The sequence below is a fragment of the Hibiscus syriacus genome, unplaced genomic scaffold, assembly GCF_006381635.1.
Source record: "Hibiscus syriacus cultivar Baekdansim isolate YM2019G1 unplaced genomic scaffold, ASM638163v2 tig00004777_pilon, whole genome shotgun sequence".
Lineage (NCBI taxonomy): Eukaryota > Viridiplantae > Streptophyta > Magnoliopsida > Malvales > Malvaceae > Hibiscus > Hibiscus syriacus.
In genome coordinates this window covers 282,750-300,929 of record NW_024062029.1, presented here as the reverse complement: position 1 = coordinate 300,929, position 18,180 = coordinate 282,750, and the positions used below count along the sequence as shown (strand labels likewise).

The following is an 18,180-nucleotide window of genomic DNA, read 5'->3' as shown; positions in this document are numbered from 1 at the left end:
CATAAATGTTAATATTATTAATAATTTAATTTCAAAATTTTAAAAACTTAATATATTATCTTTTCAAGATATTCGATAGTTTTTCGAGTCCTATATCAAATAGCTCGTTTCGGCTCATTAAGAACACGAATCGAGTTCGAGCTCGAATTGAGTGTTGGTCGAACTTTCGACTAAATCAAACTCGAATAACTCGTAATTTGTGTCATATCATTCACAATCCTAATCATATTTAGGGCCCTAATACTCTACAATATCAATTGCACATAGAATGTTTCAAAACAGAGAGATACTAACAGCACTTCACAGCTACAATTACAAATGCCCCATAACATCTGTGCAAAGGCAGGCAATGTTTAGTACAATCCCAAAACGTGTCCAAAAAATGAGTGATGCAACTCTACCAAATTGTTCATTTCTCAATCTGTAACCTATTCTTTATACGGCATTCCGATCGTCCAAGGGCCGGCTGAACTCAGTTTCTGGTATCTAGGAAATTATTACTCATTCCCTAAAGCATTTTATGTGAATTTCTAGAGCTAGTGAAATAGTATCATTCCCCCTATCCCTATATATATGTAACATCAGAAAAAAGGCTTTTGCCTCATCCATTTTGTTGCAGACCATTTCTCTCCAGATAAAACTTCACATCCGCCGTGTATGCTATTTGGATCCGACTGTCCGTCTAGCCCCTAAAAGAAGCAAGCAATACAAACAACAAAGATAACAAAATCAGCTAAATCCTTCTAAATCTGGGCAGTACGTAAGAACGATACCTTTAGAGCTGAAACCAAATATATATATTAACACAATTCTCAATTCAATCTCAGAATGGCTAAGTTTATTGATAACATATTGAGACAAGATAGCGTTAAGTGTCGAGAAGTTAAACTGAAAAACATGAAACCTCAAGTGATATACTGTAAATTACTGATAGATCACAAGTTCAGGCACCACAGGTTTTACAATTAGCCAAATAGTAGATGAGCAAAGAAAAGTTCAATGCATACAGGCAGCAAACAGACATTTTGAATTTAGAAATAAGAGTAGGGAAAGGAACCATGCTCCAGAAAAGCACTGCATCTCCTTTGATTGGTTTTACAGACATCCCCTTCACAGTCTTCCCGCCACAGTTACAATCACCCGTACCAGCCTGAGATTTTAAATAACATGTTTGATAAACCAATGCAATGAAAGGTATTTTTGAAGAGAAGTTGACAAAGAAAAACAATCTACAGAACTTTAACAAAGAGGATTGAATTCAAGATCATACTAAATATTGGGTACAAGCAATTATAGACAATGAGAAATCATATGCAAGGCAAAGTATAAGGTTCGATTTATAAAATGGGCAAGCATCTTGAAGAAAATCCAAAGAGAATTGAAGTAGCTAAAGAGAAGAAACATATGAAAGACTAAATGATACACCTCTCTGGTAAGATTAACATCTAAATATTACAAGTTGAGAGATTAAATATGAGCTGCCACTAGAGAATCACCAGAGAAGTCGGGCAAATTTAATACTCGTCTCCGTTATTTTCAAAATGATCCATTAGCCAAATCAGATTAGAGTGTAATCAAACTGAAAAAGCATGTCGTCCAGTTGCAGTGTAAAATAGATTGTTTCAAATGTCGATATTTCTTTTCATTCATTATTCTAGACCCTACTTCCTCATTACTTGCCCAATCACTTTCCGTAAAGAGAACATTCTTCAATCAATAATATTAAAAGATGAGTGCGTGATAAAACCTTTTCATATGGAGTAATAGATTATAGTTGGAAGAAAAACCAATATTGTGCGGAGACAAGGAAAGAAATGAAGAATGACAGTCAGTTTGAATCCGGTCTTGTCACTGCACTATTACATCTTCATAATTGTCCAACTCCATGCCTTCCTCTGGAAAAACTGGGTTCTGTTTTTCTTTCATTGCTTTCGAGTAACTCATCCTCACTTCCAAAAACCATTTTTTCCATCATACACTAATTAAAACCCTAATTCTCATCCATCAAAGCTAATAAACTTTATTTGTAACTTTAAAACTTAAAAATCCCAGTTTCCAATGCTTACCCTTGACACCCATAGACAGATTTCAGAAACTTCTGTGCCAAATGCATCTACCAAATCATTTATGCAAGTCAAGAGAAGTGCCAAATGCATCTACCATATGTCATTTTACATGCAGTACAAGCACCATCTACTTAATATGATTAATCAAGCATCGACTTTTTTTCTTCTTTTTCTAAATAAAAAAAAAATTAGTTACCATAGGGAAATATGTTTCTCCCCCTTCAACACCATCACTTAGATACATCAGCATAGTTGCTATTCTTTGACCACCGCGCTTCAAGTTAAACTGCAATAAATAATGGTTGCAAAGAAATAGATCAAGATATCTCCATATAATAAGAACGGACATATCTGATAACCAATAAATTCACCATGTCAACTTAGGGAAAGGCGGATAACTTACAGTATCAGAAAAGTAATCATGGTGGGGCTTGTAAAACTGATCCTTTTCATACCTGTGCTGCACTAAATGTTAGCCTTGATAAAGAACATATTAGGTCTTTTTCTTTTGATAAATATTAAACAGATATTAAGGTCAGACACCCACCTTAAAACTTGGATAAGCTCCCCATTTTCAGCTGGTATTTGAGAAAAGATAGAAATCCGCTTTTCAATTGCCTTGAGTTCAAAGAAAAAGAAATGGAGGGAAGAAGCACTCAGTTCCTCTGGGTAAATGAAAACAATTGCAATGCTAGAACGGAAACATAATGCAGAAGAAAATTCATCCCAAGCTGCTTTAAACAGAAGAGCATCAGCGAGCAGTTTTAGAAATTATCCCTTAGCCCATCAAAGGAATTTGCAGAGCTAAGTAACAAGGAAATCATATAAGCCATGGCGGGGGATGTAGTGAACAATTAAGTCAAATAACCAGGGTATGCTCTCTCTACTAATTACCAGTCTGGTGGGCACAGGGTTTTAGACTTTAGATTAATGTGATCAGTTCATGGCATGTATCAGAAGTTGGTTTCTCCGCTATGGTCTCTCCTACAGGTGAGATTAGTCATGATGTCATTTTCATTAAATATGCAATTCTAGCAACACCTTCCTTCGACATTCCCATCAAACCAGCTATAATATGTATATGTATTGTTTTTTTTTTTTTTTTGATAGAAATTGGATAGGCCTCGTTAAAAACCCCCTTCTTGACCTCCATGTTACAACAATAACATGAAGGGCATGGGAAGGAGGAAAAGAGTGCCTAAAAATTCATTAATACCAGAATAATACATATCCATCCTAAGAAGTTCTGTTACAACATAAAACTTAAAAACCAAACACAGAACATAAAAACCAGCTCAATAATTGTGCAACCTAGCCAATAATCTAATATTCATCCTATTCCTTCTTTAGCTAGTTTATCCGCTTCACAATTAGCAGCTCTCAAAATATGCCTAACAATTACCCCTCTACTCTCCACTAATGCAGCAATGTCTTTCACCAACGGCTGGAACATAGGAGTACATACACTCGGATTTTTAATCCATTTCAGTGCATTAAGGGAATCTGATTCCAATATGACCCTTGGAAATGAAACCAAAGATTTCTCCTCAATATACATCATCCCTCTTTTTATAGCTAATAGCTCTGAAAGAATAGGAGGACCCCCCCAATCCTTTTGGAAAACGAACCCTGCTACAACCCTTGAGCATCCCTTAATAATCCACCAATGCCTCCTTTATCCCACTCCTTAGACATCGCACCATTAACATTTAATTTAACGTAACCCAAGGGAGGAGCAGTCCAACACGAGGAAGAAATAGAATCCTTCTTCATTCTTACCCCCAAATCAGCTATTTTAATATCACCCACTAGAGAATCAAAATTTATCTGCACATCATTGAATCTCGCGACAAACCATGATGCAATTCTAAAACGAACAAGGAAGAACAATAACGGGCCATCCACCTTTCCTTTCCCAAAAATAATATCATTTCTACACTTCCAAACCGTCTTAAGCACCGCCCTAGGGATGAACTTCCAAATGGTGGATTTCGGGATTAAATCATTCCAAACGATTATGAAATCCAACAAAGTCTGAGGTGGCACAAAAGATACATTCCAAGATGACAAGAATCTATACCACAGGCCGCTGACAACCTCACAACGAACAAATAGGTGAGAAACCGACTCCACACACTTACCACACAAAGGACATAACGAGTCTTCAATCCCTGAAACTCCTCACTTTATCAATTCCTCTCTAACTGCCACTCTCTGATGAGCAGCCTGCCAAACAAAAGTTTCGACTCGAGGAGGAGCAACCCCTGTCCATACAATATTGTCCCAAATACCATCATCTTCCTCATTACCAGCCCAATCAAAATAGCACTTCACACAAGATTTAGCTGAAAAACAACCCTCCCCATTCCCTGTCCAGACCCAACAGTCATCTTGCAAAGATGATAGGGAGGTAGAATTCAACAAGGACATAAGTTGCATCCACTGTTCAACCTCCCAGTCCACCAAATTCCTCCTTAATTTTATGTCCCAGAAGCACCCTGAAGAAGAATTTTCCATGAATTCTACAACTTTGCCCCCTTTATTCAGTGATAGAACAAAGATCCTTGGGAACCTAACTTTTAAAGGGAACGAACCCAACCAAGAATCATGCCAAAATTGCACTGTCTCTCCATTCCCCATCTTCAAACACAAATTCTTCCTTATACAGTCCCCAAAATCATCATTAGAAAAGAAATTATTAATTATTCCTTTCTAAATCCAAGATGCCCGATTAGACAAAGAATTCGTAATTAAGCATGTATTAAAGTCTAAATTATACACGCAACACACAACTTTTTTCCACCACAAATTCTTCTCTGATGCAAATTTCCATACCTATTTACCCAAAAGAGCTCCATTTAGAAGTGCCAAATTCGGAATTCCCAAACCCCCCCACCTCTTCGGCTTGCATACTAACTTCCAATTCAGCCAATGAATATTCCTCTTATCTGCCGAACCGCCCCAAAGGAAGGCTGCCATTATAGAATTCAATCTCTTAACCACACCAATTGGAATTCTAAAAAGGGAGAGAAAATAAGTCGGAAGAGAGCACAAAACTGACTTCACTAAAACTGCCCTACCAGCTAGAGATAAGGAATTAGCCTTCCAACCAGCCAATTTAGAATAAAATCTATGGACTATTGGTTCCCACAATACTGCAGAATTCCTCTTAGATCCCAAGGGTAATCCTAAATATTCTGTTGGAAAAAGTCCCACTGTGCAGCCAATTTCCACTGCCCAACTTGCTAACTCATCCGGATCCACGTTAATACCGAAGATTTTACTCTTAGATAAATTCAATTGCAAACCTGTCATCAATTCAAAAATTAACAGCACCCTTCTGACATTCTTCAAGTCTCGAACAGTAGCCTTGCTAAAGATAATGAGGTCATCCACAAATTGCAAATGTGATAGCATAAACAACCTCTCTTGATTTCCTAACTCAAAGCCCGAAAACAGCCCTATCTCCACTGCTTTAGCCAACATCAAATGAAGAAACTCTCCAACCAAATTAAACAACATTGGAGATAATGAACAGCCTTGTCGGAGACCTCTTGCTGTTTTAAATTTTTCTGTCGGTGACCCATTAACGAGAACTGAAATTGTGGCTGTTGAAACGCATTGATTAATCCACGAAGACCACTTATCCCCAAACCCTATTTTGCACATTATTTTCATCAATATAGCCCAATCCACAGAATCATAAGCTCTTTTAAAATCTACTTTAAATACGACCCCCTTCAACCCCTTTTTCCTCCAATAATCGATACCCTCATTTGCAATAAACGAGCAATCCATAATCTGTCTTCCCGGTATAAACGCAAATTGCGAAGAGCTAATAATTTCATTTATACAAAGGCTTAACCTTCTAGCTAGAACCTTAGAAAGAATTTTATATAATCCTCCAACAAGGCTAATTGGCCTAAAATCTTGTAGCTCCTCCGGATTCACCCTCTTTGGAATGAGAGAGATAAAAGAATGGTTTACCTCCGAGTCCCATACCTTCCCTCGATGAAATTCTCTAAAAAACAGCACCAAGTCTTCTTTCAAATTTCCCCAAAACTTCTTGAAAAACCCTAAATTCAGACCATCTGGGCCTGGTGCTTTATTGTTGTCCGAATGCGCAATTGCTTCCCAAATTTCTTCTTCAGAAAATGTATTTTCAAGAGCCCTGTTTTGATCTAATGAAAGTTTTAAAAACTCCAAATCCAATTCCTCCACAACAAAGGTATCGTTTTGGTTGAACACCCCTTGGAAACAATCCTTCACTGATTAATAGATGCATTGTGCATCAGCAAAATCTAAACGATCAAAACATCTAGGATGGGAATCAAAATCACTCTATTCGCTTCATGGGTTACCCTTATTTGAGAACGGACTGATGATATAGACATTTATGTTAGAGAAAAGTAACCTGAAAGCTAACCTGTACCATTGGATACTTTCTCTCTGTTGGACTAAGGAACATACCAGAGCTCGTCCTGACATTACTCTTAATTCCCTGAAAAACAGCAGTTGCATTGAGATCAATTCTTGCTAAGAAAAATAAGGTCCTAAAAACTAAAAGTTATAGGCCAGATGTAGGGTGTGTGTGTGTGTATATATATATATTGTGATAAAAATTACGATCATAACTGACTTAATTCAGTATCATTACTCAGAACATTAAAAACTTAAAAAACAACAACATAAGAAGTGGACGAGTATTTTTAAAATTTGGGTAATGTACACTTAAATGCATGACGCAGCTAAAGAAGGTAAACCAATTCACCTAATTGCCACACTTAAAGTTTTTTTTTATAGGAATGGAAGTCCTCATTAAAAACCCCCTTCTTGATTAAGGAGCTTGATAATAAGCTCCTTAATCAGCGGAAGGAGGAAAAGAGTGCCTTGAATTTTATTAATAATGAAAAGTAACATAAGATACAACCATTACACCAAAAACAGTACATAAAACTTAAAAACACCCCCTGCCATAAAAATCCTTCACAGTACATAAAACTTAAAAACACCCCCTGCCATAAAAGCCTTCACAGTAGACCAGAAAACCACCATTGACTCCTAACTATCAACCTATCCCACTCTTAGCTAGATTGTCTGCCTCCCCATTGCATGCTCTTGGAATCAACCTCACTGAATGTACCTTACCAGAGATGAGAGTCGAAATCTGATAAACTATAGACGATAAGAAAACATGAGACAAACCCGGGGCCTGAATCCATTTCACTGCAGACTTACAATCACTCTCAACAATCAACCTACCAATAGATTCCCAGCGTGATGACAACAATATTTCAATGCCTCTTTTAATAGCCTTCAACTCAACAAGTGGAGGAGTTCCTTGACCAACATTCTCTGAAAAAGTCAAGAGGGTGCAACAATTCCAATCTCTTAAAATACCTCCAATCCCACCACCCATGCCATCTCGCCTAACAGCACCATCAAAATTCATCTTAAGAGAATCTACTGGGGGGGGGCATCCATCGAATTACATGACATTCTTTGGGTTTTGATACAGAAAACCCATCTGCAAGACATGGATTACCAATCAGCACATCATCCTGTATCGATATCTTAGGGAACTTGGCTAGGAACCATTTAGAGAGCCTGAATCTGACAATGAAGAACAAAGACAACCTGTCAAGAGAAGATCCTTCAAAAACCATTGCATTCCTAACTTTCCAAATCGACCAAAAAATGACTCCCAGAATGAACTTCCAAATCACCGAGTTCTCCCTCAACTCACCCCAAGAGCACAAAAGAGAAGGAGGGTCTTTGGGTATAACGAATGATAAGTCCCAGAAACTAGCTATTTTAATCCATAATTCCCAAACAACGTGACAAGAAATGAATAAATGTTGCACTGATTCCTCCTGTTTCTTACAAAAGGGACACAGAATATCATCCCCTAGAGATAATCCTCTCTTAACCAACTCAGATTTAACTGCCATTTTCTGATGAGCAAGCTGCCACAGGAAAGCTTCCACTCTAGGTGGAGCAAATCCCATCCAAACCCCTTTACACCACGACACACTGCCCCCAAACACATTACCAAAAGTATTTCTGCAATATTTAACTGAAAACAGTCCATCCCCACTTGCAGACCAAGATAGGAAATCTTCCACCACCTCTGACAGTTGAATATCCTTCAGCTTAAACATCAAATCCATCCACTGATTCAATTCCCAATCACACAAATTCCTTCTTGTTTCAACATTCCACACCCAACCACTCGGTTCCAAGCTACCAAAATCTACCACCTTCTCCCCTTTAAAAGGGGAAAGCACGAAAATTCTAGGAAACAAAATTTTTAGAGGAACATCATCTGCCCATACATCATTCCAAAAAGAAATAGATTTTCCATTTCCCACTTGCAACTTCACATTTGATCTAAAACAAACCCCTTCCGAATCATTCTTCAAAAAATTATTTGCAATCCCTCTCCAAATCCAAGAAGATTGAGGAGAAGTAACCTCCCTAATAGACATTGTATTGCAACTAACCTTGTGTTTGCTACACAACACACCTTTCCATAGGGAATTTTTATCATTGGCAAATTTCCACACCCACTTACCCAGTAGAGCCCGATTAGTGAGGTTCAAATCTAGTACACCTAGACCACCACAGTTCAATGGCTTACAAACCGTACTCCAATTCACCCAGTGAATCTTCCTCTTTTCCTCCTTATCGCCCCATAGAAAATTAGCTAATAAGGAATTTAACTTCTTGCCAATTTTGCAAGGCATTTTAAACAACGATAAGAAAAAAATTGGTAAGGACGTTAATACCGATTTCAATAATATTGTCCTTCCAGCCAAGGACAAACAGGAAGCTTTCCACCCAGCAAGTTTGGAGCTGAAATTCTTAAAAACAGGATCCCATAAAGCCTCTGAATTTTTCTTAGCACCCAGGGGAAGACCCAAATAGTCTGTTGGAAAAGTACCAACTGTACAGCCCATTTGTACTGCCCAATCTGTTAATACATCATGCTCCATATTAACTCCAAACAGCTTACTCTTCACCAAATTTAGATGCAAACATGCCATAATAATAAAAATCCTCAACACCATTTTAACATTCTTGATCTGAGTTAGAGAGGCTTGACAAAAAATGATTAAATCATCGGCGAACTGCAAATGAGACAACCTAGCAGAATTTTCAGACTTCCCAATAACAAAACCTTCGAACAAACCCCTGTCGACTACTTTAGAAAGCATCAAGTGGAGCATCTCACCTACTATGTTAAACAGGAGTGGAGAGAGACTACAGCCTTGTCTTAAACCTTTGGCCATAAGAAACTCTTCCGAAGGAGACCCATTAACGAGTATCGATATGGAGGCTGTTGAAAGGCACTGAGAAATCCACAAGGACCATCTATTCCCAAAACCCATCTCTGCCATTGCTCTAAATAAAATTGGCCATTCCACAGAATTGTAAGCTCTACGAAAATCAAGCTTTAGAACAACCCCTTGCAACCCTTGTTTTCTCCAATAATCTATCCCTTCATTCGCAATAAAAGCACAATCCAATAGTTGTCTCCCCGGTACAAAAGCAATCTGGGACTGACTGATTATATCCCCAACACAACAACTCAATCTCTTAGATAAAACTTTAGAGAGGATCTTGTATAGACTGCCTACAAGGCTAATAGGTCTAAAGTCCTCCACACTGTCCGGATTAATCTTCTTCGGAATAAGTGTGATAAACGCATGATTCACCCCATGTTCCCATTTCCTGCCCAAGTAAAAATCCTGAAAAAACTTCATAACATGCTCCTTTAAACTAGGCCAACACTTCTTGAAAAAACCCATGGTGAAGCCATCCGGACCTGGTGCTTTAGAACTATCCGATATGGCTATCGCTTGCCATACTTCCTGTTCTAAGAACTGCTCCTCTAGTTTCTTAGACTGGTCCCCTGTCAGCTTTGCAAAATCCAGAGATAAATCTTCTACTTCCATCGTTGACTTGCAATTGTAGGCTCTCTTAAAATACTCCGCAATATGCAACTTGATCATTTTCGGATCTGAGACCACATAGCCATTAAAGTTCAAACTTGTGATTTCATTTCTTTTACTTCTGTTAATTGCAGACAAATGAAAAAATTTTGTATTTCTGTCCCCATCCTTAATCCATCTCGCCCTTGATTTTTGAAACCATATGCTTTCTTCAATCCTACAAAGATTCGATTTTAACTGCATCAACTGATCCCACTCCTGTTGAGAAAGAACACCGCTTTGTGCCTTAAATTCAATATCATTGATTTTCAATTCCAACTCTGAAAGAGTCAGAAATCCCATAGAACTTTCTGTCTGACCAGTTTATGATTGACTTCTTTGTTTCTTGTAAAAAACTGAAGATACCCCTTCTCTTCTTACCCTTCCTCAAATTATCTAAGGACGATTTAACGACATCCTCAAATCCTTCCTCCTCTAAGAGATAATTAAAAAATCTGAACGGTTTAGGGCCCCAATCAACAGATTTTTCCTCCAATAATACAGGGTTGTATAAGATAAGGACCTCGGTAATAGTTTGCACAATATTTGGAAAACACAACAGAAAACTCCTAGAAATTAAGAACCTATCAAGTCTGACCCATGTAGAAGTTTCTCTGTTATTACACCAAGTAAACCTTCCCCCTACCATTGGGAGATCAATTAAGTTCGTTTGATTCAGAAAATTTCTTAGGATGTCAATGGATAGCCAGTTTTGAGACTTTCCCAACTTCTCAGCCGGATCAAGATACACATTTAAATCACCCCCAATGCAGCTGCCACAGTTTGAGCAGCAACAAAATCCAACAGCTCCTGAAAAATTCCTCTTCAAAATCAATGGAAGGACCATAAACATTAATAATCACACACTCTTCACTTGCATTCTTAAACTTCCCAAAAACTACTATAAATCTGCCACTTAAGTGGCTATTGGAAACTTCGAAATCCTTATCATTCCACAAAACCAAAAGTCCACCTGCAGATCCCACTGCTGGAACGGAAGTACCTCCATTAAGAAACCTTCTCCGAACCTTCTCCTAAGAGCCTGAGAACAAATTTCTAGCTTTGTTTCTTGAATGAGAAGAATGCACGGCTTGTGCTTCTTGACCAAATTTGCAATTGCTCTTGATTTTTCTTTTTTACCCATACCCCTGACATGCCATGAAATGATCTTAATCTTCATCATAAAAACAGGTATAAAACCAAAGCCTCAAATCCAATAAGTAGACTGAAACCTATTCCCCCAGTTCTATCTCTTCCCTATTTTTAACCAAGTCCTCCTCAAGGTTAATATTTTTTTCCAAAAATACCTTCTTCCCCTCTTTGAATGAAATCCCTAGAATTTTACTAACTTCCCATGTAGCCAAAGCCTCCTCCAAAAATATCGGGAAATTTGAAGAAGTCATAGTAGGAATACTAGCCACATCCAGAGCTTCCCTAGTCAATAGCCTTCTCCTTCTTCTATTCTCCTTCCTTGCCACTGGGCCACACTGACTCCCTGTACCAACCTCTTCTACACTCGAGACTGCTGCAAATTGTCTACTGCAGACTTGTTACTTGTACCACCTTCCACCTCAGCCCAGTGGGTCTTCCCTCCAAAATATTGGGAAGAGATTGGTTACTTGAAATAGGCTGAATGATATTCTTGTTAAGGTCCATCAACTCCAAAGATTGCACTGCCCCATCTTCTCTGTTCGGGTTAAACCAGACCTTTCTTTCTCTAGATCTTCTATACACTCTAGAAATAGGACCACTACTCCACCTTCCAATCGATGCATTTCTAATATACATACTTCTAGACAAATGATCCAAAGGACTCCAGCTCCTTAAACCATTTACAAAAGACTCCTTATGGTTACTACCCGTGTGTATTGACCTTCCTTCCCTTACCACCTTTCCTTCCTCCGCACTACTGACTTCTTTAACCAGAACTTCTACTTCCTCTAACATATCTTTATTTGACTTTTCTGGATTACCTCTCGACTGAGACTATAATTTGTCCATGGCCCCACCAGGTATCGAAATTGAATTGTGATCAGATGAAACAGTAACCAAATTCTACACAATTGGTTCAACCAAACCAGATTGTTGTTGCTCTCCTAATGCCTCCACCCGAGACTCTTTATGTTTACCATAGCCCAATTTATTTAGGTCAATATAGTTTGTGCTTAATTTTCCTTTATGATGAAGTAATAAGAAAGAGGGCCCTTCGTCTTTATGCACCCTTAGGGAACATTTGGTTCAAGGTTTGTAAGATTAACAGTTCTGATGAGGAAAACTACCTTGAACTAGTAATATGATATTATCAACATAAATTTTTTTCCTATATTTTCAAAGTTAACCTTCACTGTCAGCATAGTGTAATTACTTTTTTCATCCTTATTTATGTTTACAGACAATTTAGTTGAATTAAGAGCTAGTCTGCTAGACAGTATCCACTCATTAACTTCCAGCAAACATTTAAAAGTAGATACTTTACATATCGACATTTTTTTAAAAAACAAGGTTACATGCATAAATAAGCATGTTTAGGTAATATGACCTCAATAAAATATGAAACCTGGTATGAGATTTATAATAGAGAAGAATATTTTCTATTAGCAAGAAATTAACACAGCAAAACAATTTTACACCATTAGCAAGTAATTCAAGGAAAACAAAAGTTTTCAAATGTACCTTCCCGGTTGTTGCATCTACCACAGTGGAAACTTGAAGTCGAGGGCGGGCAATGGCTCTAAGGTAGTCACATTCCTACAGAGTACAAAACAGTAGAATATAAAGCTCTTCTGCATTGAATTAAACATGAAAGCATTTCCAAACTGCTAAACTTAGGCCAATGTGGTTGTTTTAGAATATTTTCAGCATCATTAAGTGGCTGATGGATGAAGGGTGGCAGAGCACATATATTCAAAAGGAGCTAACCCTCTAGCCTTGGGAACAGAAAGTTTTACTTCCCTTGGAAAATTTCTTTTACGGCCTCAAAATATGTTTCCACCTAACACTCAATCATTATGAGTTTATTCTTTTCTTTTTCTTGCTACATAACTAAATATATGTAACTATTTAAGTGTCAAAACATCATCTTTCACTTCTACCATATTGTAGAGAGAGAACTTTTAAAAGAGAATTTTCAGCAGAATTGCTCTTACCATTGTGTGATACAATCCACCATCTCATAAGGAATCCTAGGTTTACAGCTTATGAATATTTTCTTCTTCAATTATTTAATTGTCCACAATTTCTTAAAAATTTAAATCTTAAAGCAGCCAAAATTCCTTAATCACATAGATGTCATTCTATATCAGCTAGTCATTACATGTATCAGATTCACAAAGTGATAATTTCTAGTATTACAATGAGCTCTCAATCATTGATGGCGTACATACCTCGTTGCTGAGGAAACTATGGAGTACAATAATCCGAGGTGCCCAGCTAATTATTTCAGGTTTGACCTACATCATCAGAAACAATACCGAGTCAAAAAATTTGTTTTCCTTATGAAATCTCTGGACCAATTTTACACAAGTAGAAAACCATTTACCAAATCCGAATAAAGAATAAATAATTCATTTCCAATTATGGTTAGGTCCATACTCTGCCTGCCTCTAATGTGCATAGAAAGGCTCTCCTTTTTCTCTCCTTTATATCACAATTTGCTCAATATACTCCATGTTAAATTATGAAAGAGCCACTCGAGACGCTATTATATAAACAGTGAGACTTCCCCATCTCCTTTCCCCCATCAATCCCCTCCAAGTTCTGGTATATTAATTTATCAAATATAATTTTGCAGCAAATAAAACTCCAGTTATAAGATAGGCAACTAGAATGTGTAATTGTCTATGATAAAGCGGTGCAAGTCTTAAGTATGATCTATGTTCTGCAAATGGCTTAGAGCTGCAGAGCATAAAAGTTTTGTTGAGATTGAGCTTAGGCTGGAACACCAAGTCCATGGGGCTTCGGCTTGTATGAGAGGGCTTATTAGAGGATAGATTAAAACATATTCCTTTCCTAAAATTGGGGAAAGGAACTTAACAAACATTAATCTTGATTTTTTAATAGCATTAATGAATATAGAAGATAAGCTACTGTTAGATTAAGAAAAATGAAGAAAATAAAACAAAGATTATTACATGCAAACTTAGAATATTTTAAAACAGGACAATGTAAAGTCCATTGCACTAGTCGTTAAGGGAAATATTCCAATATAAACTTTCTATATTCCTTTTTCCCTGGAAAATTTTAAAAGATTATTTTATCATAAAATTCAGGCTCATGGCTATCCCTGAACTTCAAAAATGAAAGGGGAAAAAAGAGGGAAAAAGTACAAGAAACATACAAATCCAAGACGCAAAATTTCTGCTTCTTTGTCACCGTGCCAATGATTCATACCTGAAAGTAAAAAACATGCGAAGAGACAAAATACACAATGACCTTGCAGTAAAAATTACATCTTGGCTAAAATCAGATATTCTTTAACCAAAGTTCAATTATTTAAACAAATTTCAAATTTTCAATTTCTTTATTGTTCCAAAACCAATAAGAACCATACCAACCTCTTGGCAACTTAAGATATCCATCACTCTGACTTCTATGCAATTTTGTAGATGGAAATTCATCACCTATTAAATATGTGAGATAAATTTTCAAAAGAAATTGTCATTGAACATTTTCCAAAGGTTATTGTAAGTAACTGTACATAAATACTTCAATAATGCATAAACAACTGTTAAAAGAAAGGGTAAAATACATAAATGGTCCCTTGACTATAGGATATTGCTTTGTTAAGTCTCCGAACTATTAAAAGTTACAAAATGGCCCCTCGACTATAGGGAGTTGCTTTGTTGAGTCTCTCGACTATTAAAAGTTAGAAAATGATCACCCAAGTATTCATTATGTTCCAAACTCAGCCTTTTCCGTTAAAACATTAACGGCAATCTGAGTTGGACGTTAACATGTTGACTAAGATATGATAAAATCTGATCTCATAATCTCAAACGACTATCATATCTCAGTCAGCATGTTAACGTTCAGCTCAGACGATCGTTAATTTTTTAATGAAAAAGACGAATTTGGAACATAATGAATAGTCGAATGACCATTTTGTAACTTTTAATAGTCGGAGACTCAACAAAGCAATATCCTATAATCAGGGACCATTTGTGTACTTTACCCTAAAAATAAAAGCTTCATAATTTGCAAGTATAAGTTCTCCCAATTCCAGAATATCTCATATCTTTTCAAGATGGCATTTTGCGAGGATGAGTTCTCCATGTTCATGAAGATTTCATATCTTTTAAATACCAAGCAAAAGCAAATCTTAGAATTTCTAAGTTAAGCATACAAGGAAGAAAATTTGATTTTTGATGACATCAGGCATTTTAGGTGGTAAAGGAAAGTTAAAACAACTTAAATCCCAAACTAAGATTGTTGAAGAGGTCAGCTCTACTCATTAAACCTATAAGGAAATATATGAAATCTAAAATTATTTATGTTGAACATTTCATAGATATAAAGAAAGCATAACATTGACACTTCATTTTCCTCAAATCCAGATTCTTGCATAATAACAAAGAGGAGAATCAAGTAATTAGAGAAACCAACATACAGAAGGTGAATAATGCTAAAAGATAAAATGATGAGAAGTATACCGTAAGAATCTTCTAATCCGCGTATGAATGCTAGCTGAAACAAAGCCCCTGCATTTCCCAATATCATTAACGCTTGAAATAACAACGAATCTATGCATCCAAACAATTGAAAAATTCAATCCATGCCAAGAAAAACAGCCAAGAAAAACAAAACCCCATTTACATCTATCGAATCAACTAAATCTCCCTTGTGTAATGCATATTTCAAGGAAGAAAAGAAAACCCATTATTTTAAAACAATAAAAAAAAGGGGAAAGTAGCCAACATCGATGAAGCATAAAAGAACAAGAAACACCCACCAAGGTATTCGAAGTCGAATGAAAAGACATACCGATTATCATTCCAACAGTTACAAACGTTAATAATCCGAAAACAATCTTCATCGCAGGGGCCATGGCCTACGGGAGTTGGCGTCCCCTAAACTATGTTAGCTTTACTTCGATTTGAGTAGAAAGCAAATTAAGAGGGGGGGAACCCCGACAAGAACAATTCGCTTTCAACTCCCCTTGTATTTTTCTTCCTCCCTGTCGTCTGTGTGATCTTCAATTTTGAATTACTTGGTTTCTGCTTGGATCTACGTTCCTCCACTTTCACCTTGCTAGTTTATATGTTGCCGTACTGTCTAATTTCTCTATCCTATTCTTTTTCTGGATGTAATAGTAACTATACAAAATAAAATAATTATTCAAACAAAAAAATTAATATTATATTTTATATACTTTAATAAAAAGAAGCCGATGGCTATAAATGAGTCGAGTTCGAGTATTGCTAAGTTCGACTCAATTTGAAAAGTATAAATTTGAGCTCGACTCAACTCAAAAAATCCTAGCTTAAAATTGTCAAATTCGACTCGAAATTGAAATAAAAAATTAAAGTTCGACTAGAAAGCTCGTAAGTTTAAAATTTTTAAGTTCACCTCGAGTCAAAATATTCTCAAGCTTAGCTCAATTGAAATTCAAACTAAAGCTCGAATCTGAACGATAGGTACATGAAAGTGTTATGTTATATTTTAAAAAATAGCACAGGTAAATGTTAATATTATTAATAATTTAATTAAAAAACTAAAATTTTAATTTTTTTCAAGTTGCTCGTGAACTTTTTGAGTTGAATTTGAACTCAAGTCGAGTCCATTTGATTCGACAACCAATCAAACTTTAACCAATCCAATTTTGAATAGTTCGTGATATATTTTATCTCATTTACAGTATTAGTTGTTATACACTTACAATTGTTCAGCTTCAACCAAAATTATTGGCAATAAAGTCGATGTGCTGTTCTTAGATTCTTGAGATGTTAAAGTGGTCGACGTTTTCAGAGTAAGAAGTAGATAATGTGTTGGCTTTGTTAGTGAGGAACAAATCCTTTACCCTCCATTTTTGTGAGGAATCACCTATAAAGGTTCTTACTCTTTTGCATGAGGATGTTGGGGGAGTGACATTGCTGCTAGTAGGATTGTAAATAAGACGAGATAGATCATGAATTATTCGAGATTGATTCAATTAAAGCTTGATAAATACTCAATTTGACCGTATTCGATTCGCCTCGAGTTCTTAGCGAGTCGAAACGAGCTACTTGATACTCGACTTAAAAAGCTCACAAGCAACTTGATAAAATAATATATTAAGATTTTATTATTAAAAAAATTAAATTATTAATAATATTAATATTTATGTGTTTAATTAAAATATATATAGTATAAGGTTTTATGTATTTAAGGTTCAAGTTCGAGTTTGAGCTTCAATCAAGTTAACTTTAAGATTTTTTATTCGAGCTTCAATTAATGATTTCGAGTTCAAGCCGAGCATGAAAATTTAGGCTCACGAGTTTTCAATTCAAGTTGAACTCAGCAATGTCAACACACCTTTTCGTCCTACTAGGATTCAAACTCCTAAAAATAGGATAGAATTTTAGAATTCAAACTCCTAAAAATAGGATAAAGTTCTACTATGATTCAAACTCCCAAAGATAGGATCCATAAGCATTATAAATAGCCATTGTAACTCACTATTATAACACAAGAGATATACGAAATACCAAGCAAAAAATTACAAGCAACTCGTAGTCATTTTTCGAAGCATTTATATTTTGAAAGGTAAAGTTCATACTTTCGCATGTTATTTTTCCTTACCCTTGCTGTGCTTTGATTCGAAAGAAAATCGAGAGAAGTGTTTTTGGCCAATGAACGGGGGCGTTTTCGAGATATATTTTTGTAGATCTAGCCCCCGAGGCTTGTATTTTTTTGAAAAACTATTAGGATTTTTATAAACGGGTCGTGTGGATCCGTGTGTTTTGCCTCTACAGTGGGTTAATGCCCATTTCGATCCCCCTGATTTTAAATACACGCAGATTCGTTTTTTCTTCAATTGACTTTTAATTTCGACCCCTAATTCATTTTTTGTTTTAATTTAACCCTTATTATTTATATGTATATATATATATATAATTATATTTTATTTATTTATTATAATTCTC

The 18,180-nt window shown here is 36.2% G+C and overlaps 1 protein-coding gene across 1 annotated transcript; it reads right to left on the bottom strand.

Annotated features, from left to right (window-relative positions):
• Positions 1-306: 306 nt before the first annotated feature.
• On the bottom strand, positions 307-16,285 carry LOC120197242 (prolyl 4-hydroxylase 1-like). The gene is made up of 12 exons (XM_039198841.1): positions 16,040-16,285; positions 15,709-15,756; positions 14,614-14,679; positions 14,397-14,449; positions 13,444-13,509; positions 12,734-12,808; positions 6,493-6,567; positions 2,614-2,684; positions 2,470-2,521; positions 2,263-2,352; positions 1,058-1,150; positions 307-689 (listed from the first exon to the last, which is right to left on the bottom strand). The coding sequence occupies exons 1-12, from the start codon at positions 16,101-16,103 to the stop codon at positions 582-584; spliced, it is 861 nt and encodes a 286-aa protein (XP_039054772.1). The 5' UTR covers positions 16,104-16,285; the 3' UTR covers positions 307-581.
• Between the last annotated feature and the right edge of the window lie 1,895 nt (positions 16,286-18,180).